This window comes from Trypanosoma brucei, chromosome 5 (genome assembly GCF_000002445.2).
Source record: "Trypanosoma brucei brucei TREU927 chromosome 5, complete sequence".
In the NCBI taxonomy this organism is placed as follows: Eukaryota; Euglenozoa; class Kinetoplastea; order Trypanosomatida; family Trypanosomatidae; genus Trypanosoma; species Trypanosoma brucei.
In genome coordinates this window covers 1,561,456-1,586,106 of record NC_007278.1, presented here as the reverse complement: position 1 = coordinate 1,586,106, position 24,651 = coordinate 1,561,456, and the positions used below count along the sequence as shown (strand labels likewise).

Below are 24,651 nucleotides of genomic sequence, written 5' to 3'. Positions count from 1 at the left end.
AGAAGGAAATAAAATAGAGAATGAAACAGCAGTATGCGCAACCACACAGATGGTACAAGTGGTAATGCTACAAGAGGACATTATGGTGCACATTTTACTCAAAAATAGATATATACTATTGCTTAAAAGATGGTGATGCCTGTGTTTTTTTTATTTTTTGTGAATTCTAATGTGCTTTGCTAGGAGCTGCATTCAGCGAATGATCCTTAGCATTTTAAAAAAATGTGTTTGTGGAAATGCACCTTAGGCAAACAGAATACTTTTCATTAATATTTATATTTAACTTCACACGCTCGTAAGGCTCAATTACGGTAGGCATAGATACCTAAGGCTTATTAGGTTGCTTTCTCCAAATTAAAGTGCTAAATAATTCATAATTTTCTTTGAAGGCAACAAGAACCACGCGGATATAAACGTCGGCACCAATCAATTTAAAATTCAGTTTTCCAATAAAGCTCCAGTCATAAGGGAAGAACCTAACGTGTTTCACTTAATTGAGTGAACGCTAATAACAATAATAAATGTAAATCAGCCCGCCTTCACAGCCTCCAGCGATAGCGTAGTGAAATACCGCGTCGGCTGTGAACTGAAGCGACTAGTAGAAGCGTCACCGGCGTCGCTTGAAAGCACAACAGAACTTCAAGACTTAACCCTTCTCAACCTGTCAACACCAAATGCAAGGTGATTCGAAGGAAAAACACCGAATTAAATCGCGGTGATGGCAAAAAACGATAAATTTAAGCGGCGTGGGTTTTGGAAAAAAAAACTAAAAACACTGGTTGGTAAGGAAGGCAAAAAAAGATTCAAGCGGATTGACACAAGACAAAAGCAAGCAACAGTCAACAAAAGAATAAAAAGAATAACCACAGAAGCACACGAGACTGCAGGTCAGATTCGGAAATTTTGTTCTTCAAAAATCCAGACGAAATAGAAGCAACTGCCACTCCCAACCATTATTCAGCACTTGTTTCGTTCTACTGAAGCAAAAGCACAGCAAGAGGCGAATAGGCACAACAAAAGTGAGTCGTACTGTGCGCAAGATGCACCGTCTAATGCTATTAACACTGGCATTCTATTGAGGCTGCTCTTACCAGTAAATGCCGCGATAGCGGACGGTGGCATTGCAGCACTGTTCGACACGCTCTGCGACCTAGTCAACTTAGGCCGTTCACCACCTAAGGCACTTAACTACGAAAGCGACGCCGACACCGAGATCACTGGCATCGTCGACCTAAACATATCTGTGGCGAACGAAAAATGGCGGAATATTTTAAGGGACAGCAATCCAAAGAGCACAAAAGCCGAAATAGCTCAGAAAGCCGGCATAACAGAAGACCTCGTAGACGATACGTGGACGAAAAACTGGCCACTCTGGAGTGCAGCAGCAAAAAAGCTCTCCGACATGGCTACAACACCCGAAAGGATAAAAAAACTGCAGGCCAACAAGCTTGAGGGCTTAGCGAGAAAACTGGCACGTGTTCACAAAACGTCAGCGGCGCACACGGCAGGCGTGCTCAAAAAGCAGATCGATGCACTAAAACCGAGGCTGCAGGACAAGGATATAACCGAAGCCCCAGAGAAGCTAAGAAAAATCGTTTACGGCGATAAAAGCACGGGGACCACCTTCACAGCGGCGACGGCTTTCACACGCAAATCGGACACACGAGCAACGGACTGCGATGGCGACAAAGCGACGACGATAGCGGCGGTGCTGACGTGCGTGTGCATGAAGGACAGTGTAGGCAGCCCTGCCATCCCCTGCCACCACAGCGTCACTCTAGGCCATGCATGAACTAGCGGCAGTGCGATATCAGGCAGCACAGCACGGAACGAACTCATAAAGCACTGCCCGCAGCCAGCGGCCACCGTACTACAGGCCGAAAGCCTACGCCATCTGGCGAGACAGGTAAGACAGCCAATAATAGTCGACTCCACCGGCGGCTATCTAGGCGCAATCGCAGGAACTAAAAACTGCGAAGGAACAGCCACCAACGGAGTGTGCGTCAAATATGCAAATTATGTAAGCGGCGGCAAAATAGCGGCGGGCAAGATACCCTGGCTTGAGTACCTAGAATCCCTAGGGACCATATTTAAAATCTACGACGAAGCATGTCAACAGACAAAGATGCTCACTCATCAACTGAAGCAGGTAGTCAACAGTTCGTATGCCATAATCCACAATCTCAACAACGCTGAACTAGACATACCACACAAACAAATCTAAAAGGTAGTAGAGAACAGCGCAGAAACAGCAGACATTAAAAAAAAGAATGCGCAAAGCTAGAAAAAGCAACAGAATGCAGAAAGAATGGTAACTGCAAATGGGAGGGCGATGACGCGAAAGATGGCCCCCAGTGCAAATTGAATACGACAGCAGCAGCACAACAAGCAACACAAGCAGGAACAGGAGGGACCCAGACTGGTAAAAAGTGTTACGATCACACGAAAAAAGAGGCTTGTGAGGCAGAAAACAAGAATGTCAAAGCAGATGAGAAATCTGTTTGCGGCTGGATAGAAGAAAAATGCAAAGGTTCCTGTTTTGATTTGGATAAGAAATTGGCTCTAATTGGTGTTGCTTTGTGACTTTGGTAGCTTTTTAAGAATTTTATAAAAATTTATAAAATTTGACCTATTTTAACACTTTTGAAAGAAATATGCATATTTTAAAGTTTTTAATTCAAGTAAAATTAACATATTTGGTATTAAAGTTGATTATTGGTGTAATAATTATAATAATGATAGGAGAGTGTGTTGTGAGTGTGTATATACGAATATTATGATAAGAGAAGTAATGATAATAATTATGATAATAATAATAGAAGAGTGTTGTGACTGTGTGTATATACAAATATTATAATAAGAACAGTAATAAATATTATGATGATAATAGAAGAGTGTTGTGAGTGTGCATATACTAATATTATAATAAGAGCAGTAATGATGATGATGATGATAATGATGGGAGAATGTTGTGAGTGTGTGTATACTAAAACGTTACAAAGATGATTGTTGTCGCTTGAACGCGACAAGCGACAGGAGTACAACCAGTGTCGGCAGTATAATAGAAGGAAAGGATTCAAAAAGTGTATTGTTGAAAAAGATGCTGGCCAGCAACGACTGGCTTATACGTATTTTCAAGCGAGGGCAGCCAAAAAGGGGCGCCACACGTATCAAGACAAAACCAGACACCGACGAACCATATAGAAGCGGCACAAGCAATGCATATAGCGCGGCGTGCATGGCGAATACTGAGGCGTAGACGGCTGACCGAACCCCCGGCTAGCAACAGCAATGAGTGAACAATAATACACGCAGATGCAACCGCAGACTATTTCTATAAAGTAAAGAAAATTAATGGCGATAGCAAAAAAATCCGTGTTGATATACGGACCGGCGATAAAGCAATTTAAACCAAGCGTAAATCATATAATGGTAACCGACAGACCAAGATTAGCAGCATACGTCTGCACAGAAATTTCCAATTTCGAAAATCTGAGGAACTCAGTATCACCACTCCAAAAAAAGAGGAAAAGAGGGGCCACGTGTGCGAGAAGCAACAGTGTTATCTTGTGCTTCGAAGCTCAGGGAAAACATAGGAGGAAAAAGTTGATAGAAGAAAGTGACAATCATAAATTCCAATTTTTTTACGTTTACAGACCCATCTAACGTTTTTTAAAAGTAGACAGGCAGGGAATTGGGAATGTGAAGGAAAGATGCAATAGTTACAGATATAGAGCGCCGTATATTAGAATTAAGAGTTAAAATATAGCTAAAACCAATATTTAGGTCGTTTTTGAGCGTAATTTTGTAAATCCAGTGTTCAAAGGATGCGTGCCTGCTGTAAATGCAAAAAAGATACCAAAAGCTCAATTAGTTTTTAACTTATGGAGATTTCCCATAGAAGCTCACATACATCTTCTATAAGGCGGAAACATAATCTTACTAAACGAGCACAAAAGATAAGCACTTCCATTTTATAACCGTTACCGATTCAGCCTTAAACAAAATATCTCTAGCTTTGGCTGCTCAAAAAAGTCGGCAAGGCAGTGAACACCAAATATCAATCTTCTATACCACCAAACTGTAACAAAAAAAACCAACGCCTCAGCTTCAACGCACATCCTTTAAAAAGAAGAAACTAGTAAACGTCGTAATGCCGCCACTGCCACAAAGACACGGCAGTCATCTACAAGTGGCGATAGTTATTGCTATAGTTCTAACGACACAGACCGCGCGCGGAAACATAGCAGCAGACGACAATGTGCGGGAGAGAGGAGCCCTCTGCGGCTTAATCGAATTAGCAAATGGGCGCGCAGCTCTGGAGTCGAGCGACTCACAACTCGGTAAAGACATGGCAGATCTACTAGAGCTAAATATGTCGCTGGCAGATAGCAGCTGGCTTGACATTTTCCGGCAAACCGATGCCAGGGAGAAGCCGCGAGACTTTCCGGAAGCAGAATTCAGGGAGCACAAAGACTGGCCCGGAAGGTGGCCAAAATGGAAAACCGCAGCTGAGTCGCTATTAAAAGCAGACGGACAGAAAGAAGCTTTGACAAAACACAAGCTACAAGCAATGACGCAGGAGCAGCGTGTGTCAATTCGGGCGGCAGTCGCCAGGATAACAGCCGAGGCCGAAGCGATAGAGTCGCTAGCGACAGCCGATGCGCCCGAAACGCATCTGCTAAATGACGAAAAGCTGAAAACACTACTAAACGAGCAAATCTACGGCGGAAACCCAGACGCCGAACCACCCGCTGCCGCAACAAAGCTGTTTACATCGCCAACAGCGAGCAACAGGGCCGGATATTGCGACGGCACGACACAAACCAACGCTGCTAAAACAGTAACGGCGGCCCTGATTTGCATCTGCACAGCAGACCAATCTAAAGCCGGCAGCGAACAAAAAGCCTGTGAACACACAACAGGACTGACAACTGACTGGAACGCCGCTTCTGCACCACCGGCAACAGTAATCTCACAAGCTGTAAAGCTCTGCGATCTCAAAACCAAACATAAACTATCAGCCGCTTCGCTAGAATCGCGGTTAGCGGCAGTCACTGGATTGATAGCAAGGAAAAGCGGTCAAGCAACACTAGGAAAAACCATCGCCGGCACATGCACAGGCCTCCAAGGGGGCGGCATGTGTGTCAAGTACACTGACCTCGGCACGGACGGCACGGCGAAAGTGACGGACATCCCGTGGCTCAGCGGACTCTCTGAGATAGCAAGCCAACTGCGCAAACACGAGCAAGCAGTGCAAATAAGAAAGGAGGCCGCAAGGCAACTGAAAGCTAAAAAGCAACTAGTGCAAGCACTGCTGTACACCGAGCGGCCGCAGCAAATAGAAACGGCAAAACACGACAAGACCGCACCTGAAACAGAAAAAGTAACTAAAAACTGCGCAGTAATAGAAAAAGCAACAGAATGCAGAAAGAATGGAAACTGCAAATGGACGAAAGAAACTGATGAAACAGGAAAACACTGCGAATTGAATACGACAGCAGCAGCACAACAAGCAACACAAGCAGGAACAGGAGGGACCCAGACTGGTAAAAAGTGTTACGATCACACGAAAAAAGAGGCTTGTGAGGCAGAAAACAAGAATGTCAAAGCAGATGAGAAATCTGTTTGCGGCTGGATAGAAGAAAAATGCAAAGGTTCCTGTTTTGATTTGGATAAGAAATTGGCTCTAATTGGTGTTGCTTTGTGACTTTGGTAGCTTTTTAAGAATTTTATAAAAATTTATAAAATTTGACCTATTTTAACACTTTTGAAAGAAATATGCATATTTTAAAGTTTTTAATTCAAGTAAAATTAACATATTTGGTATTAAAGTTGATTATTGGTGTAATAATTATAATAATGATAGGAGAGTGTGTTGTGAGTGTGTATATACGAATATTATGATAAGAGAAGTAATGATAATAATTATGATAATAATAATAGAAGAGTGTTGTGAGTGTGTATATACGAATATTATGATAAGAGAAGTAATGATAATAATTATGATAATAATAATAGAAGAGTGTTGTGAGTGTGTATATACTAATATTATAATAAGAGTTATGCTAAATGCTAAACGCACTGTCGAAATAGTAAAAGTTAAATAAATGGAAATGGTGCAATGAGAGTGAGTAGGATTGATAGACAATAAGGAGAAAGTGGTGGTGTAATATGCGCAGCTTCAACCACAGAAATGGCAATAGACATCATTATATACAAAGAGATGACAGAGAGAACATTCTGAAAAGACGTAATGCAGTGCCCTGGATAGATTGACTCGCTATATGATCTGCATATTCAAAAGAATAAGACAAGGGAGAAAAATCCAAAATTAAATGAAAGAGCACCCAAAAATACAGTGAGTAACAGGAGGAAATGATATAAAAGGAGCCAGTTATGCCACGTATTTAACGGAAAAAGAATAAATTATACTGCAGAAATGATGACGTCTACTGTAGCTTTTTTTGATGGTGGACCTTCCGCTATACATTAGTGACAAAAATCAGCAATATTTATGTAGAAGCGTCATGCATTTATTTTCTGTGTGAACGCTGGCATAACTAGAGGATTTTAATAGATTATGCTGATAAGTTGGTAATAATTTTATTAAACTGCATAAATTAGGAATTGAAGTGCGGCAACGTTCAAAGGAATGTAATTCAGTGAGCATACTACACACAGTCAAACGAGACATTCTAGAGGTTCATCAAGGCAATTGTCCTAATGGTTCTGTTACTCGCAGTGAAAGCTCTTCATTTCCGCACAACTTATTGTCGAACAGCTTGGAAAAGGCAAAACCTAGAATAAAGAACAGCAGATATGGTAGCCACTGCTTCAACCAGCTGAGTCACCGGCGGCAGACTGCTACAACAACAGGAGTTCAATAGCTGATCAATGTGGCGTTGAACTGGAACAAAATGGGGGTTCCCTTCTGCCCTTTTTGTGCCAGAAGGACCTGTCCGACGGCAAAAGGAGAGGCAGTGTACAGTAGACCAGCCCAGCACAGCACAAGATTCATACCGATGTCGAAAAGTATAATCTGTTGCGACAGCGACGAGGTAACACTAACAGTAGGCGTGTAACGTACATCCTGGAGACCAACTAAAATGTGTCCTTTCACTACAAAAAAACTATGCAGATTACACCTACAGGATAAAATAGCAGGCATAGACTAAAATATAGCGAGAACAATGAAAGTGAAGAAAAACATCAATAAAGGCGAGGTGTCCCTATGGATATTGATAACACTAGTACAGGTAACCGCAAACGAAGCGAAAACAAACGCTGCCTGCTCAACTCCATGCGATTGCAAAGAACGACTGGAAAAAATAATAAAATACTACGACATACACATAGCAAACGCACGGAAGAATTCAGAATATAATTTGAAACAACTGTTAAAACTTCAAATAGCAACGTTAAACGGTGACAGGTCTTTTTCTAAAGCAGCGGTGCCAGTAATAGGGGCAGCCGGAGACATCTTGGATCAATGCAAGGCAAAACTGGACGACGCCCAAAAAAATTTGACACGGAAGCACGGATCGCCGCCAAGGTCGAAAAAACTTACTCCATAATGCAACATTTTGTGAAAGCGGCTTCTCAACTGAAGCTGACAGCGGACGGCAGTGGCTACTTTAAAGAAACATCGTTCACGACAAAAACACTCGGCAAGGTACAACCGAGTAAATGCAAAGCACCAAGCGGAGGTGAAAAAGCGGCAGCGCTAACGGCAGAAACAGCGGCCACGGAGCCGGATCTGCCACCATTTGCACTAAAAACAAAAATGTCGCTAAAGTGCTCGACAAACAGTGGAGGCAGCACATGCCACAGCGCCACAGTAGCAGCGAACGGCTGGATCCAACTGGACTTGGCGCACACAACCGGCGACGTCCCAGACACCACAGCCGCCTGGCGTTCAAACACATATACCACGAGCGCGGATTTTGGCAAAGAAGTTGCGCTTCTTGATGATAATATAACAAACCTAAACAACGCTCTCAAAGAACTAAAAGAAGCGGACCCGACAACAGCGTGTGCAGCAAAGATTACAGACTACAGTACCATAGCAGGAACAGGACTGTTCAAGCGGCTAGCAATAAAGACCCTATTGCAAAAACAGGGCAACGAAAAAAAGAAGACAAGCCCGGCCGAAACCTTAGAGAAGGCGCTCACCACAGCATACGGCGAAGGCGGCAAAAACTTCAACAAAGTAGTGTATGAGACCCCAGGCAATAAACAAACCGAAATCTCCGCCGACGGCAAAAAAAAGACAGAGCCGCTGACAAGCGTAGAAACTTTCACCGACCTTGCTGACGCTTTAGCAAGGGTGACACTCAAAAGACTGGCGATAGAAACAGACCCACAAGCGAGCGGCGAACCGACTCTCAAAGGCGTCCAAGGATGCAGTGACAAAACAGGAGATGATTGCAAAGGCGATTGCGTTCTGGTAGACGGAGTTTGCAAACCAACAAAGAAAGGAGAGGGAGAAAACCAAGAAACAGGAGGGAAAGATGAGAAAACCAACACAAACACCACAGGAAGCAATTCATTTGTCATTCACAAGGCCCCTCTTTTGCTTGCAGTTTTTATTAAATAATCAAATTTTAAGAATTGTTGGTAAAAGGTTTTTGTTCCATTTTGTGAAATTTACAAAATTTTGCTATTATGATAAAAAAAAATAAATTTAATACGATTTGATACATTCTAAAACTTTTTGATAAAATGTGTAAATATAGAGAATTTGAAAATTTTTAATTTTTTGTATGACTGTGGTCTATGGATAAAACTTTGTAGGGTGATAACGTATGAAAAATTGGTGTCACTAGGAAATTTTTCAATTTGCTTTATTTTGTTTACTTTATGGATACTTGGTACGGTTATAATTTATAGTAATAAAGGTGATGATAATAATAGGGGAGTTTTTGGAGTGTGTATATAATAATATTATAATGACTATAGAATTGAAAACAAAGTGGATGAAAAAATACAAGAACTTAAAACAATGGGCATAGTGTAACATAAGTTAAATAATGAGGAAGATGGAACGTGAGTATTTACATAAATGAGCGTGACAATGGGAATCATTATACGAGAAGATAATTGATTGGCCAATATGGATAGACAGAATGCAGTAAACAGTCTAAATAATTTTTTTATGTCATTCGTACAAGTAGCGACAGAGATTGAAAAAGGGGGAAGAAAATACAGAGGAAAACTACAGAATACGTAGTAGCTCATCACGTAAAAAATGATATAGGAAGAGGAGATTTTACACCACATTTCCCACAAAAATGAATATGTGCTACTCTATCAATAATTGTTCCGAATGGGGTTTTAAATTTATGGTAAGTTCCTATCTTAATCGACAAGACTAAGTCTGTGGCGACAGATAGATTGAATGTGGTTTTTTTTAATGGTATGAGAATGGAACATTGTAGATGGGGAAAAGGTGACAAAGATGTTTTCTGACTGTGTCAGACACAAACCCAAGGACAGTAACAACTACTAAAATAAGAAGGAACGTAACCACCGACTATTTATCGTCATTTCGAAACGAGTGCATACAAGTAACAACACAAGACACCGTAGCAGGACCGCACACACACCTTAACACCGCGGCGGACGGCAACGACCAGACCATAGACGACAACACCACGCGAGCCACTAACTTCAGCTAAGCAGATACCAAAATGCCATTTGACATGGCAGACCAACAACTTCATACGGCTTTGGAACAAGATGCTCTAAATAGGGCTTGTAGCTACAAACACGACCAATCATAATTGCTTTTCTTCTGTGTTTCGTAGATTGTACAAGAAAGTCCCGGCGAAAGCACCTGCAAGCGGCAGTAAACAACTTTTAACCAAGTATAGCGGCGAACAACTACGCCGGGGACAATTTTAAAGTAGGTAAAACAAAAAAACAAAAGCCTAAATGACGCCCAAAGCGACGGTGGCAGTGACGGCGCTGCTGGCCTTAGCACTAACGGCAGAGCAAGCAAGAGGCAACATACCGGCAGGAGCAAACGAGCAGGAATTTGGTGCATTGTGCGCTATTGTCGATATTTCACGATCGGACATAACCATTAACCAGTTTCCGGATCAGACAGCTGCCCTAGAAGGGGCCGTTCTAGCCCTTAACATGAGCTTAGCAGATGAGTCGTGGAAGAAGCGGTTCAGTAAGGACGGGGCGAAAAAAGAGTGGATAAAAGAGCTTCCGGCAGGCACAACAGACCCTGGCTACTGGAAAAAAAGTTGGCCAAAGTGGGCCGCCGCAGCAGAAAAACTAGGAGCGGAAGGGACGACACTAGAGATAAAAAACAGCGGCTTTGAAACCTTAAACCCAATAGAAAAGGCAGGGGCCAAAGTAAGTGTAGCACAAATAGCAGCAGAAGCACAATTCCTAGCGACGCGGATCGCCAACAAACAAAGCTTAGGAAAAAAGCACACACCGGAAACCATTAAAGCAGCGCTAAACGAAGCTATATACGGGGTCAAACAAGAGGAGACACCAGACTTTGAGCCAACGAGAAACTATGACGGTCTGAACACACAAGCAAGGGAAGCGATATGCGTCGGGCTAGGCAGCGAAGCTAAAACAACAACAATCGCAGGCGCTATTTACTGTATCTGCGGCCAAGACAACGCCCAAGCAGAAAAAGTGTGCGCAAGAAACCAGGCAGATACTCACAAGTGGACATCGAGCACCAACGCCATGACCAAGGACGGATTCGAGGAAATAGTAAAGCACTGCGCCGGCCCAGCAAAAACGCACCTAACATCCAGCCTATTAATGGGTCTCATAACCAAGATCAAAAACCTAATAAGAAGAGTAGGCGGCGACGCCTACATGGGGGCTCTCAAAACAGGAAGCAGCTGCAACGGCGACAAAACACAAGGAATATGCATAAAGTACGCTGGCTATGACGGGACGCCCACCAAGGCTTTTGCGGCGATCCCCTGGGCCCAGAAGTTGCTAGCTCTCCACGACGATCTGCGCCAGCAAGAAAAAGCAATCGCAGAAGCGACGGCACTCGAACAGCAACTTGCTGTGGCCAAAAATAAAGCCTATGCGGCAGCACTGCTACAGAAGACCGCACCTCCAACAGCCGGTCAGACGAGCAGCGACAATGTCAACCGCAAAGGCGACCAGGGGACTCAGCCGACTAACAAATGCAATCAAATAGTTACGGAAGAGATATGCAACAAAGAAAATGAATGCAGTTATGAAAAAGAAAGCGATGGTACAAAAAGGTGCAAATATAATGCAACAAAAGCCACAGCAAATGGCGCCCCTGTAACACAAAGTCAAACTGGAGAGACATCAACACCATAAGATAGGTGCAAAAAGCACAAAGATAAAGCAAACTGTGAAAAGGAAAACGAGGGTCAGAAACCGGGTGAAAAAGCCAATTGCGGCTGGATTGAAGAAAAATGCAAAGATTCCTCTATTCTAGTAAACAAACAATTCGCCCTCAGCGTGGTTTCTGCTGCATTTGTGGCCATGGTTTTCTAAAAGAATTTCCCCTATACGTAAAACATTTGCTGTTTGATATATTTTAACACCTAAATTCAGCGGAGAGTTTTCGTTTGTTTGTAAAAATTCTGATTCTGTAAATTTTTTGTTGATGGCTCAAAAATTCCCCTTTTATCTATTGAGTTTTTTAAGGTTTTAATTTTTCTTTTTTTTTGGTTTGTTTTATAGTTTTCCATGTTTTTAATGTAATGCAGCGGCTCTTTCTTGACGCGGACCCTAACGCTTATTTGCCTTCCGCACGTGAAGTGGTGCTTAATTTGTTTTTTAAAAAAACTCTGGTGCGTAGACTAAGGGGCTGCACGCTGTTTTTTTTAAAGCTGGCGCGCGGCAATTTCGGTGCGCAAACCGATTTGCTTTTAAAGGGAAAATTAAGGAAATAGGGAAACATTTGTCACCAGCAGATTATAACAATAAGCAATTAACCCTCAGTGGCACAATCTGTCGCTGGCACCAGACGTCTAAAGCCGTTCAACTGTCAGAGGTGTGTTTTTAACGGTGTCAGAGACAAATGTGAGTTGAAAAAGGAGTTGACACAAGAACTAGAAAAGGCAAGCCAAGAATCGTGAGGGAAAGACTTGCAAACTAATTTCTCTAGCCACCAGGATCAGACATCTGGTGAAAAACAAGAATGAAGGACTGCCAGCTTGTGCCCCTTGTAAATGTGGTTGGATAACTTTCACAGACAAAGAAGGCAAACTTCCCAAACCTGAGTGACTCTCTTTCAGTATCCTTGTCAATAGGAAATTAGCTCCGAGTATCGTTGCTGCTTTTGTGAGTTTAGTGGAATTTTTAATTTTATCGTCTTGATATTCTAAATTTGCAACATTTTGTTATTTTGAGAAAATTTTAAAAATATTTTCTAAAGTTTGATATATTTTAACATTTTCTGTAAAAAAATTCAATAAAAAATTTTAAAAATCTTAAAATATATAAATTTGGTATGAAAGTATAATGTAGGCGTAAAGTATTTGTGAAAGCGTATTAAAATAAGTGTTATTCTAATTTTTTTGTAATGGTTTAGAAAGAATAATGATGACAATAATAATAATAACAGGAAAGTGTTGTGAGAGTGTGTATACACGAATATTATAATAAAAGCAGTAATAATAATAATAATAATAATAAAAATAGGAGAGTGTTGTGAGTGTGTGTATATACAAATATTATAATAAAAGCAGTAATAATAATAATGATAATAATAATAATGATAATAATAGGAGAGTGTTGTGAGTGTGTGTATATACAAATATTATAATAAGAGCAGTAATAATAATAATAATAATAATAAAAATAGGAGAGTGTTGTGAGTGTGTGTATATACGAATATTATAATAAAAGCAGATACAAAAAATAAAAATACATATAATTTGAATATTGGAGGTACAGCAATGTGTGTGTTTTTTCCAAGTAAGAGCCCATAGTTGCAAAGAAGATAGCCACAATATTTTCATATATGGAATAGCAGTGGTTGGAAATGAAACTACAAAGTCTTTAGCTAAGCCAAGTGTTCTTCTTACAAGAATAGAAACTGAAAAGGGAGAAACAGGGATGCCGCTTTTTGTCACACTATTTTTTAAGTAATGCGTGGAGCATAAGCATTATATGAGCAGAAGAAGAGTTTTTTAAACAAAACCTTCAAAGGCTGCAATCTTCATGGCATATAAACATACTAAAGTCAGAGCGACAAGGCTAAATGTTTCTCCTATAGATGCATAAAAGTCAGTAAACAGAAGTTAATTAGACTTTATAAGACGAAGAAAGCACAACCCACAAAAACCTGTTTCACAAAGCCACAGTGAACGGCAGTTTTTTCACTAAGCATAGGCATTGAAAATGTGTAACCAACTAGTTCCTCGTTTCTCTACAAAAAGGGGCAGGCTAGTAATAGCATACGGCACCGCAGATGCAGAGAAGTCAAGAGCAAAAGCGAACAGTTAATGGCTGCATAATAGCCGTAGCATTCATAGTTCTCAGTATTACCAAACTTGGTAAAGCAACCAACATAGAAGGTGGCCAAAACCGACCAGTGTTCGACGGTCTCTGCAAATTAACAAAGCTGGCTCGTATTGACCTTACAATTCCAGAGGAACCGAACTTAAAAAACCAAGACTTCAAAGACATCATCAAACTAAATATGAGTTTGGCACCAAAAGCATGGAAGCAAGTGTTCTGGAAAACAGGTGAAAAAAACGCCTGGCAGGACGAGCTACCACCGAAGGACCAACACGGTGATGACTGGGAAGAATACTGGTTGGACTGGAAGGAAGCAATAAGAAGTCTTTATAAGGCGGACCGAACAAAGGCAGAAGACAAAATAACGTTTGAAAGCTTGCCTGAAGACGTAAAAGACACTATAAGGCCGCGTATGATAAACTTGGCAAGCGCGGCGGCCGCACTAGCAAAATCTCCGGCGGCGCCAGCCCAGCTACCTTCGCTAAAAGGTAAGACGCTCAAACAGAAGCTAACAGAAGCGGTAACTGGCGACGGCTCGAAGGACGTCGACACGGCGGACTACCAAAGCATATACGGGGCAAGCTCGGGCAGCGACCGCCAAACAGCCTGCACGACCGGCAGCTCAGGAACCCGAACAAATTCCCTCATGGGTGCGCTAAGCTGCGTATGTGCGCCTGAAACAGACAGCCAAGCCGACTACGTGTGCACACCGGCGGTGGCTAAAGCCGACCGGTGGGCAACCGGCAGCCCAGACACACCATCGAACACAGGAAAAATAACAAAGCTGTGTGGCAAAATACCGCCACGGCAGCTAAAAGAAAACGAGCTGAGGCAGGCGATCGAGGAAATCGTGGCACTCATAACCACGAACAGCGGTACCGGCTACCTTGGGGCAACCAAAACCGGCTGCACAGGTGCTCAGGGCAGCGGCCGCTGCGTCAAATTCACTGGATACGCCGACAACAACGGCTCAATACCACCCCATACACCATGGCTGACAATACCGCACAGCATAGCAACCGACCTTGCAGACAGGGAAAGTAGAATAGTGCAAGCAGAAAGCACGAAAGCAGCGCTCAAAGCACTTGCCGAACAGGCCAGAAAATTAAGCAGGGAAGGGGAAATAGCAAAAATCATCAAAGGCCACTTACAGACGGCCCACGGGCAAGCTGCGCCAGGCAAAACTGTGAACATGGAAATCAGCGATGGAGAGTGCAACAAGCTTACCAGCAACAACACCTGCAAATCCCCCTGCAAATGGAACGAGAATACCACTGACATAAACAAAAAATGCTCATTAGATCCCGTAAAAGCGATAGAACAACAAGCAGCCCAGACAGCAGGAACAGAAGAGGGAGCTGCAGGAGCAACAACAGATAAGTGTGGCCTAGCAAAAACTCCTGAGGATTTTGTTTTAGCAAAAGGTGATATTCCAAAAGATAAAAAAGCTTTTTGAAATTGATAGAAGGCAAGTGCAAAGTTTCTAGTTTTTTAAATAACATATTTGTTTTCATGGACTATTCCTTTGTGATTTTTGAAAGTATTTCAAGAAATTTTGATTAATTTAATGAAATCATAGGAAATTTTCTAAAGTTTAAAGATTTAACAATTTGTAATGAAAATATGCTAAGATTAGTGAAAATAGTCTGATAATACGAAATTTGGGAACGAAAGTGTCAAATATATTGAAAGCAATAGTGTTATAGGATATGAAAAATGAGTACTAATATAATTATATTTTTTCTCTATTTTATGGATATTAGTTAGGGTAATAATGATAATGATGATGACAGGAGCGTTTCGTGCCCTAACCTTCACTCAAAATGTAATAAAATCTACGGAGGAGATTATTTCAACGACAACAGTAGAAGTGTATCGCAAAATCATGCTAATGGGAGGAACTTGATAGTAGTAAATGGTTGTAGTATTTTGCACACTAAGGCGATAAAATTATTAGCATATTCGAATTAATCAGTGCAACAAACTACTGTAACTCCAATAACAATGCATAGACATGGGTTATCAATGCAGGGAAGACTAGATTTAAAAAGGCAGCGGCGCCGCATGTGGCCAATTATAACCTATAAAACAGAAACCACACATTTGTGTTAAAATATAAGCTAAACATACTAAACAAACAAATTGTAACAGATATATCATAACATTACAGATGCATTAATTATATAAGCAAACAGATTAGTAGCACTACAAGCTTTTTTATTAATAATTCTTACATTTCCTTATAACATATCAAATTTTATTAGTATGTTAGGGAATGAAATTTGGTATCCTAGGAACTGTCCTATTAACGCCACTATTACATTTATTGTGTATAACCTCAATATCTCTTTAATATGATAAAGTAAATAACATAACAAATTTAATAGACAACAAACATAAGAACACAAGAGCGTTTGTGGTTGTCGTTCAAACTCATGCAACACAAGGATGGTGTAGACTCATATTGAGTGCCAAACTAAGCCATGCTGAAATTATTACAATTGAAATAGGAGGTTTGCATAGCCTTGTTAAGACGTCTAGATGGGTAATAGAATTCTTAGAAAGTAAGAATGCAAGTGATGGAGATGTTGTGATAACTTTTGATGGATATGAAGTCATTGTTAGTGATAAGGAGAAAAATATGAAAATGCTGTGGAATATTTTATACAAAAAAGTTCAGAAAATGAAGAGAAGTTTAGTAGAGAAGATATAGTAAAAGAGAAGCAAATTTCCCCTATTATATTCATGACAATATCAGAATGTTATGCGCCTCAGTTGGACTTAATTTTGAATTCAGATCACATAAAGCAATGGAGAGATATATTGTGTTTTTAATGTTTGCCATAGAAAGAAATAGAATAAGAAGCTACCTCGCTCACTGAAGTCACCCCTTAGTGACAAACCTTATCTTAATGGTGACGGTATAATAACCAGAGTTTGGGCATTTAATAAATTTGAATTCATATTTGGAGAATTTCTTAAAGGGGGTGAGAAATGGTAGTCAGAGCAGAGTATTTACAAACCGTTGCTAATATGGAGTGTCATTCAGGACGAAGCTGTTGGACAGAGATTTGTTTTGAAGAGAGGAATGATTGGATTGGATTATGAGGAGATATTATTTACTGTTCCCAGTATTGTGGTGATTGGAGGGGCTCCATTTATTCATTTTCCAGGTCAGCCTATTGCGTTGGAGGAGAAGACGAAATTGATTGTGAAAAATTTTACTTGGTATAAAGAGTTGAAAGGAAGACAACTTAATTCGAAGGATATGGGAAAAATAGAAACTTATGTAGTAGGTGGAGAGAATTGGGATTTTCGATATGAAAGAATTTGTGGTTATGCGCTCAAAAAGGGGGATTTATTTAAACCAAATAAACTTTGAAACGATAGCGTTCATGGAGGCCGGTACTCGACTCCGGCAAAAAAACTTATTTCTTGGCCGTGGTGGCGCCAACGAGAGCCGAAATTGTTATTTTAAGATAAGTTCAACCACAAGTAGCACAACTTTGTGCTATTTAAATACTTCAAAGTTTAGCCGGTATGTTAAGTTACTTCCACAACTAAGGATCAAAAGCACAATGTCAGGCAGCAAATAAGCAACGATGAGAGAAAGTAGGCTGTGACAAAAAACAAGGTTGGGTTCCTGGGAATATCATGGAAGTAGCAGCCGTGGACTTTAACAGCGACTAACAAGAGGCAGCTGTAAAGGGTGGCATTTCACAGAACGTAGCCATTAGAATGCAACTCGAAGCCGGACGCAAACTAGAACTGCCAGCGTGTGGTAGATAGGGAAGTGTAAAGCAGCCAACTCACAACTGATCGTTTGACCTGTGTCTTTACAAAATTGCAGCCACTACACAAAAATTAAGCAATTTTAAAAAGACAAGCCTCAGTCTCAACACTAAACAATTACACATAAACATTGTATATCCGAATGGTGAACATAAAATTTATTTTAAAAACCCCATATAAAACTTGGAAACAATTAATTAAGAAGAAAGTGTACCCTGAAGAAACGCCACAAACTAAATTCCCTCCCGAATGCTTATATTCAAAGCCAACAAAAACCATGTCAGCGAATATATTTTTGGTTGTCAGCGCGGCATTTCTTCATATGTCGAGCACGTGTGAGCCAGCAGCGCCGGAACAAAACGAAAACGCCGCGCTGTTCCAGACGTTTTGCAGGCTATGGCGGCTAACAGAAACGCAAGTGCCGCCACCAACAGTCGACGCAACAGGAGGCACGACCTATCAGGACATTCAAAACTATAACATGTCAGTGTCTAGCACAGACTGGCAGCAACTTTTCGACACGGAAGGCGCAGACGGGGAATGGGCCAAGATGGCGATTACTCTAAAAGCGAAAGAAAACAAGCTCGAATGGGAACAATACTGGCCGATCTGGAAAAGAGGCAGAAAGGAAACGAAGATACCGACTGACCCGTGGCCTAAAGCCAATCCTCACACAACCCGGCCGGCAAGCCGGACCGTAGTTCAGTCAGGCACATTAACCGACTGGCCGCGGCAGCCAAAACCAAGGTCCGCAAGCTAGCAGTCCAGGCAGCAGCGACAGCCGCCGACAAAAGACAGGCAATAGAATCTGCACTACAAAAAGCAAAATGCGGGACGGCAGAACATGCCTATGACACGGAAAAAAAGCAATGCAAGGAGTTAACGGCGGCGGCAGCCAAAACAGCTCAGTCTGCGACAGGACAAAACGGCAAAAGCCTAGCAAACGACATAATCTGCGTTTGTGCAACAGCCGCAATCTACGTCTGCGGAATATCGGCCGGCACACAAATTATTAACGGAGCCAACATACAAACGACAGCAGTCGCCAAAATAGCTTCCTCCTGTCCTCAAATTACCGATGACGAAGATTTGGCGCAAGCGATCGACACAACACTCGCCACTCTCGAGGCGCACATCGGAAGCCGCAAATACGGTGCATCTGTTCATTTGTTAGTAACCAGCCACACAACAGCGTGCACGGCATCAGATTCAGCGGCATGCATCGCATATACAACATATTTTGCATCAAACAGCAAAGGATTAGCGGCAGTACCCTGGGTGGAACAGCTGCGCACAGCAGCCAAACTCTATCGCCAATATAAGCGAGCAGATACTGCAGCAACAGCACTAGCCCAGCAATTAACAGAATTAGGGGAGGATATAGCCAGGGAATACACGCGACAGCCGGAAATCCTCATAGAAAGTGGCAACCATTCAGCGGCAGGACAAAAGGAAGAAAACAAGCAGCGGCAGAATAAATGCAAACCGCAAAACAAAACCCCCAGCGATTGCCCAAGCGAACAATGCGATTATGACTCAGAAAAAAGGGAATGCAAAGTTAAAGCACGGACAGGACAGACACCAAATGCGGAAGGCAAGAAGTTCTCCCCTAAGAAAAATCAAGAGGATTGCAAGTCTCCAGATTGTAAGTGAGAAGGTGAAACTTGAAAAAAGATTCCAGTTTTCTCTTAAATAAGAAATTGGCTCCGATGGCCGAAGCTTTTGTGAGTTCAGTAATATTTAAAGGATTTTTGCTCATTTTTATGATATTTATGGAGTTTGTAAAATTTTCTAAAACTTGACATATTCTAACGCTTTCTTAAACATCTGCAAAATGCGCAGATTTTGAAAAACTCGACAATGTGAAATATGTGTATTAAAGTGGCCTGTAGGTATAAAGTATTAAGGTAAAAGTGCGCAAAAACTGAGTACTATTCTGAATTAATTTGTCTTTTATTCATTTCATGAATAAGAGCAGTCACGATAGCAAAAATAACAATAATGATGATGATAGGAGAGTGTTGTGAGTGTGCATATACAAATATTTTAATAAGAGAGAGAAATGGTGATGATAATGATTGAATGTGCTGAGGGTGTGAGTACACTAATGTTTTAATAACAGTTGTGGTTGAGATGAAATGGATAGTTAAAATAGAAGCGCTGTAAAATATAAATGGTATATTGGATGTAAGTAAATGAAACAGTAAGTAGAACAGAGCGAAGAATATTAAAGGTAAGGAAGAAAGGCATAAAGTGATATGGAATGAAGAAATATGGAATATGCACAGTTTAAAACACACATATGGTTCTTTGTTCCATTATATACTAGGGGACGATGTAGTGGAGAATTATTGAGACGCAGAGTGCAGTGTGCACGACAAGTGATGTCTTTACGTTATCCGCGGTATTAAAAACAGCAGAGCCTGCGGAGAATGACTAAAGGAAGAGGAATAATTGAATGATAAGAACCCACACATTGGAGACCGAAGATAACATTTGTGGAGCACAGAAAGTTTGTAATGATACTCCACCGCTCCCATACTAAATCATTGAAAAAAACTTTTATCCTATTAAGGTAACGGCTGATTCATATAAAAATACATGGTGAAGTTTGATTGAAGAACTATATGGGGCAAATACAAAAGTAACAAGTACATTCAAGCCAGAAATTTATGAGGAGGAGGGAAAGAGAGAGAATAATATAGGAAGATGGTACTAAATTCTCAAGGCTGTGCGCAAGGGTGAAACGTCAGCTTTATATCGTTATTGCAGAAGAACCAGTACAACAGCAGTTGAACTTTTCTACAAGTCTATACTGACTACAAATGTTAGATAATTTATATATAAATATATATATCATGCTATAAATTAGATGTTAAGGTGAAAATTCCTCAACTCTACTCCGTACTTTATTTAATATATATTTTTTGATACAACCGCGCGGTAGTATCCCTTCTATTTTCTCTTTACTCGAAATGCCTTACACGTTATACGATCGATCTACGAATGTTTCTTACCGGAGTGCAGGAACAGAACAGCTGTCTTCTCTACGTACAAATTAGACTTTTTCGCGAAATAAAGAAATATGCCGACCACCCACGCAAACGAATGCTTTGCACATATCTCAAAACTTTAGCTTCTAGATTAACTTACTACACAGGAGGAAGCACCAGAGCTAGGCACATAGTCGAGCGAAAAGTTCAACAACAGAAGGCCTGTACATAACAAACACATCTTGTAACTCGTAGTGTAACGTTTATACTTCAAGAAAAATCCAGAAATAAGAATTACCACATCTTTTGGGTCAGCAACCACAAAATAGAGCAGAACATTAGACCAGCAGCCAAAGCAGCATTTTTATCATTCCACTCACACGCACGCAGCGGCCAGAACCTGAACAGCCTCAGTGTCTGTCCCAAAATCTACGCGTAGTTAAAAGTCAACCCATTCAAGTCACTGCAACGATGCTGGCGCCAGCAGCTGCGCAACAATAAAACTGCAACCCAAGCTAATCAGACAATCAAAAACCAAGGTTACGAGGACGTTGCTTCAGTATTAATAACAGACATCTACGAAATGGCCGAGAACATGGCCAATGAGAACACAGCGATTTACCTGGCGGAATCAGCGCAAAGGACGGACAAGAATGGATTTCTTTTTTGGAATTTTCTTCGTGCCTTCGTGGGAGTTTCCCCCCACTGTCGCGGCTATCAGCCATCACCGTAGAGCCCTGAGATGCTATCGGTCTGGCGACTGTGGCAGAGTCTCCCTTTTTTATTCATCCTAACACACCCTCTATAATTTTTGTTGTATTTCCGCATATGAACGGAATACAGCAGATGGGGCGAGAAGCCTCCCACCCTGGACTCTCCCAAAGATGTCAATTGGCAATCCTTTTTTTGGAGTTCCACATCACCGGACAGCAGCATCTTAGTGCGGATGATACTGCTGATGGCATGCTAGCAACGTGTCCAGGGACAGACAAATGAAAAATGGTGTCCGAGCAAGACGCTGCTGATTCCTGTGCTGTATGATGCCGTAGTCGGAGCAAAGCAGTGTTCCCCATGAAAGGAACGCTGCTAGCTTTTGGCTTCCCTCGATGATACGGGGTACTGGACCCTGGCACAACATTGATGTGGCCGGCATCGCCAGGGACAAGAATGGATAAATACCGACGGAACAGGACCTGTAGATCCTAAGTTAGTCATCCCCAAACTGAAAGCAAAGCCAAATTTCACTCTTTAAATTTTTAATGTACGCCAGTGGACCATATAAAGCGAAAATAAAAATAATAAGCAACATAAAGCGACACTGGAGTTGTTGTAATGACTGTGTAAGGACGGGTTGTTGTCTATAGGATGTACTACACCGGAGGGTCCACGCCAAAAAAGACATTGTAGCAATATAATACCTAAAAATAGTAATGCAAATCATCAAGCATCCTTGCATAATCAACCCACCTGCAGTCTGAGAGGCTTTTGTTACATTAAAGATTTAACGAAACAAGGCCAGCAATAAATAGAGACATGTTTTCAATAGTTGTCTTTCTGATAACAGCGAGACTACAGGTCTATGGAGTCATAAGTGGGGGAGAGAATCAAGAAGATTTTGAGGTTCTCTGCGAACTAACGGCGCTAGCCAAAAGCAAAGTCAATCTAGTGCCAGCCGTCGATGATACCCAAGACATAGCAGCCACAATTGGGGTGATAAATATATCTCTTGCAAACGCCGACTTTATAAGCAAGATCGATCTAAAAAAGGACTACAGTGATTCCAATGCCTCAATGAAAGAAGCGGCGGACGGCAAACCTAGCAAATACGCGTTTCTAAAAAATGTGCTAGAGGTTAGCCACGGGCAAGACAAAAAATCTTATGCAGAAGTACGACGACGGCAACTAACGACAGCGGCAAAGCGAAAGTTAATCCAGGCGGCAGAAGTCGCATTTCAGATCAGCGAAACGGCCAAAAATGAGGCGCAGCAAATTAAAGCTGAAGCCGTCACTGCTGCCCTAACCAAAGCGCTCTACGGCGAGACTGGAAATAGCAAAAATGCAAGGCTGCCAGACACGAACCGGGCTAGCGGCTGCGGCAACAGCAACAAAAAAGGTGGGAGCCACGCAGGTAATTCAATTGCCCTCGACATATTATGTCTTTGCGGCAAACATAGCGGAGAGGCAAGGGGGAACACGGCATGCGGCAAACAATTGACCAGGGGCGAACTAGATAACGACTGGACACCAAACGCCGACCCGACCACACTTTTCAACGCCATCATAGAAAAATGCAACACCAAGAAGCCTTCACTCGGCTTAAGCCCGGCGGCAATCAACGCCGCCCTTAGCCGATTCGCAGCGCGGATGGCAAAATCCAAAGGAACAAACCGTGACTTCCACAATACACTGGGCTACCTCGAAGGCACCGGAGCCGGAGGCTGCAGCGGCGACGCCACCAGCACCCACGGACCATGTGTTGCTTACCAAACAGCGCAACTACAAAACGGCCTCCAAGGCATCCCATGGGTAAAAGAGCTAACAAGCGCAGGCAGCACACTACAGGAAGCCGAAAAACATCAGCATACACTTAAGCTTTTAAACCAACGAATCCACATGCTAAACCTAACCGTTACGCATTTGCTAGAAGACACAGTACCGGCCATGACGACATTACTAAATAGCAAAAACGACGGCGATGCCCAATCAAATAGACAAAACAAAGCGGATGAAGAGTGCAACAAAGCAGGAGATGATAAAACTGAATGTGGAAAGAAAACAGGATGCACATTCGATGAAAATAAGCCAGCCGGCCAAAAGTGCACATTGAGTGAGGAAGGGAAAGCAGCAGAAGACAGAGAGGCAGCAGAAAATCAAGAAGGAAAAAAAGAGAAAACAACAAACACCACATGGAGCAATTCTTTTGTCATTCATAAGGACCCTATTCTGCTTGCATTTTTGACCTTAGGAGCAAATATTTAAGGATTGTTTCCCAATTTTATAAAATTTGCTATTTTTCAAGTGTCTGATATATTTTAACACTTTTGTAAACTTTTAAAACTTTTTGAATATTTCAATATTTATTATGTTAATGGCACGTAGTTGTAAAGTAATAGGGTATGAAAAGTTTCCTTCTTTTTCTTCTATTTTATGTATATTGGAGTAAATTATGGTTTTAATAGTAATTGTGATTGTTATAGTGATGTGTTGTGAGTGTAAATATACTAACAATATTGGAAGAATGGTAGCGAAGCCCAAGTGGTTGGTCAAAAGTAAAGACACTTAAAACAGCGATGGGAACGAAATGGGTGTGAGTAAATACGAGGAGTATTATTAAAAGAAAGACTGTAATTTTCATAAAGTGAAAGGAACAAAATATGCTCACGTGAGATAAAACATGATGATTAGCATTATCATACACAAGGAGTTGATGGAAACACAGAGTGCAGTATAAAATACAAAAACGTTGCTACTTCATACGCAGAAACAGTAACAGAATACGAAAGATAAGAAAGGAAAATAAGTAGTGAAATCATGAGATGAACGAAAGCACATCACAGAGAAAAAATAATACAACAGAAGGAGCCGATAATAATCTGTATTTATTGAAAATGGGTAAATGTTATCGAAGAGATGATGTTGGCGAATGTAGGTTTCACACTAATGGCGGATTCTAATATCAAGATGTTAGGAAGAGGAAGTAACAAAAAGAAAATGAGTAACTGTGAGGTAATCTCGAATTATTCTTCTCATCTGATATAGTAACAGTGGTTAATTTTTGTTGGAAACAATATGATATTATCGGGTGCTACTTTTAAAGCAATAACGACTAATGGATTGTTCCTTACGACAAAAGAATAACACAAACAAGCAAAATACTAAAAATAACAAATATATGAATCGTTAGAAGATCTCTATGAATCAAAAAAGTCAGTGATGATATACCACCAATTTCTTACTAGTATACTGCTGAAAATATGACGGTATTGAAAGAGAGCAGAATTCATATGAATTTTATTGCTGATCCGGCTTTAATGCAGCAACCAAAGGAAGTGTAGAGCCAAAGACATTTCGGCTTGGAAAAGATTTGCGATATACAAACAGAAATAGGTATAAAATATTCTATAATTCGAAAGAGAAACTGCCAAGGACCGTTGTTTGTAAAAAACAGCAGTATATTGTTGTAAAATCGGCATGTAATGGTGAATAGTTTATGGACAGTGTCAATGCTTAACAAGTATAAAAAATTGAAGTTTTATATCCATAAAGGTGTTCAACATATTATAGAAGTAGAAAATGCGGTTGATGGAAAAAATATAAGAGTTTTATAGCTTAATGGCAAAAGGCTTTAAAAATTTACTAGCAGGTATAACATAAA

At 41.2% G+C, this 24,651-nt stretch overlaps 2 protein-coding genes and 7 pseudogenes across 2 annotated transcripts, besides 16 other annotated features; all 9 read left to right on the top strand.

Moving 5' to 3' along the window:
* Window positions 1-24,651: part of a sequence feature (sequence corresponds to BAC RPCI93-5M21) that runs on past both edges of the window.
* On the top strand, window positions 1,041-2,583 carry Tb927.5.5290 (annotated as a pseudogene).
* Window positions 2,594-2,626: a sequence feature (AT_rich).
* Window positions 2,790-2,818: a microsatellite.
* Window positions 2,938-2,961: a microsatellite.
* Window positions 4,154-5,727, top strand: Tb927.5.5280 (annotated as a pseudogene).
* Window positions 5,721-5,753: a sequence feature (AT_rich).
* Window positions 5,917-5,945: a microsatellite.
* Window positions 5,992-6,020: a microsatellite.
* Tb927.5.5270 lies at window positions 7,194-8,599 on the top strand (annotated as a pseudogene).
* Window positions 8,671-8,692: a sequence feature (AT_rich).
* Window positions 9,937-11,517, top strand: Tb927.5.5260 (annotated as a pseudogene).
* Tb927.5.5250 lies at window positions 12,030-12,327 on the top strand (annotated as a pseudogene).
* Window positions 12,379-12,475: a sequence feature (AT_rich).
* Window positions 12,627-12,668: a microsatellite.
* Window positions 12,704-12,754: a microsatellite.
* Window positions 12,790-12,831: a microsatellite.
* Tb927.5.5240 (variant surface glycoprotein (VSG), putative) lies at window positions 13,442-14,947 on the top strand (the record flags this gene model as incomplete). The annotated part of the gene is made up of 1 exon (XM_840050.1): window positions 13,442-14,947. The coding sequence occupies one exon, from the start codon at window positions 13,442-13,444 to the stop codon at window positions 14,945-14,947; it is 1,506 nt and encodes a 501-aa protein (XP_845143.1).
* On the top strand, window positions 15,767-16,873 carry Tb927.5.5230 (annotated as a pseudogene).
* Tb927.5.5220 lies at window positions 17,561-19,025 on the top strand (annotated as a pseudogene).
* Window positions 20,116-20,140: a sequence feature (AT_rich).
* Window positions 20,192-20,212: a sequence feature (AT_rich).
* Window positions 20,936-21,188: a mobile genetic element.
* Window positions 21,189-21,437: a mobile genetic element.
* Window positions 21,810-23,255, top strand: Tb927.5.5210 (variant surface glycoprotein (VSG, atypical), putative; the record flags this gene model as incomplete). Its single annotated transcript, XM_840049.1, has 1 exon — window positions 21,810-23,255. One exon carries the CDS (start codon window positions 21,810-21,812, stop codon window positions 23,253-23,255), a length of 1,446 nt encoding a protein of 481 aa, XP_845142.1.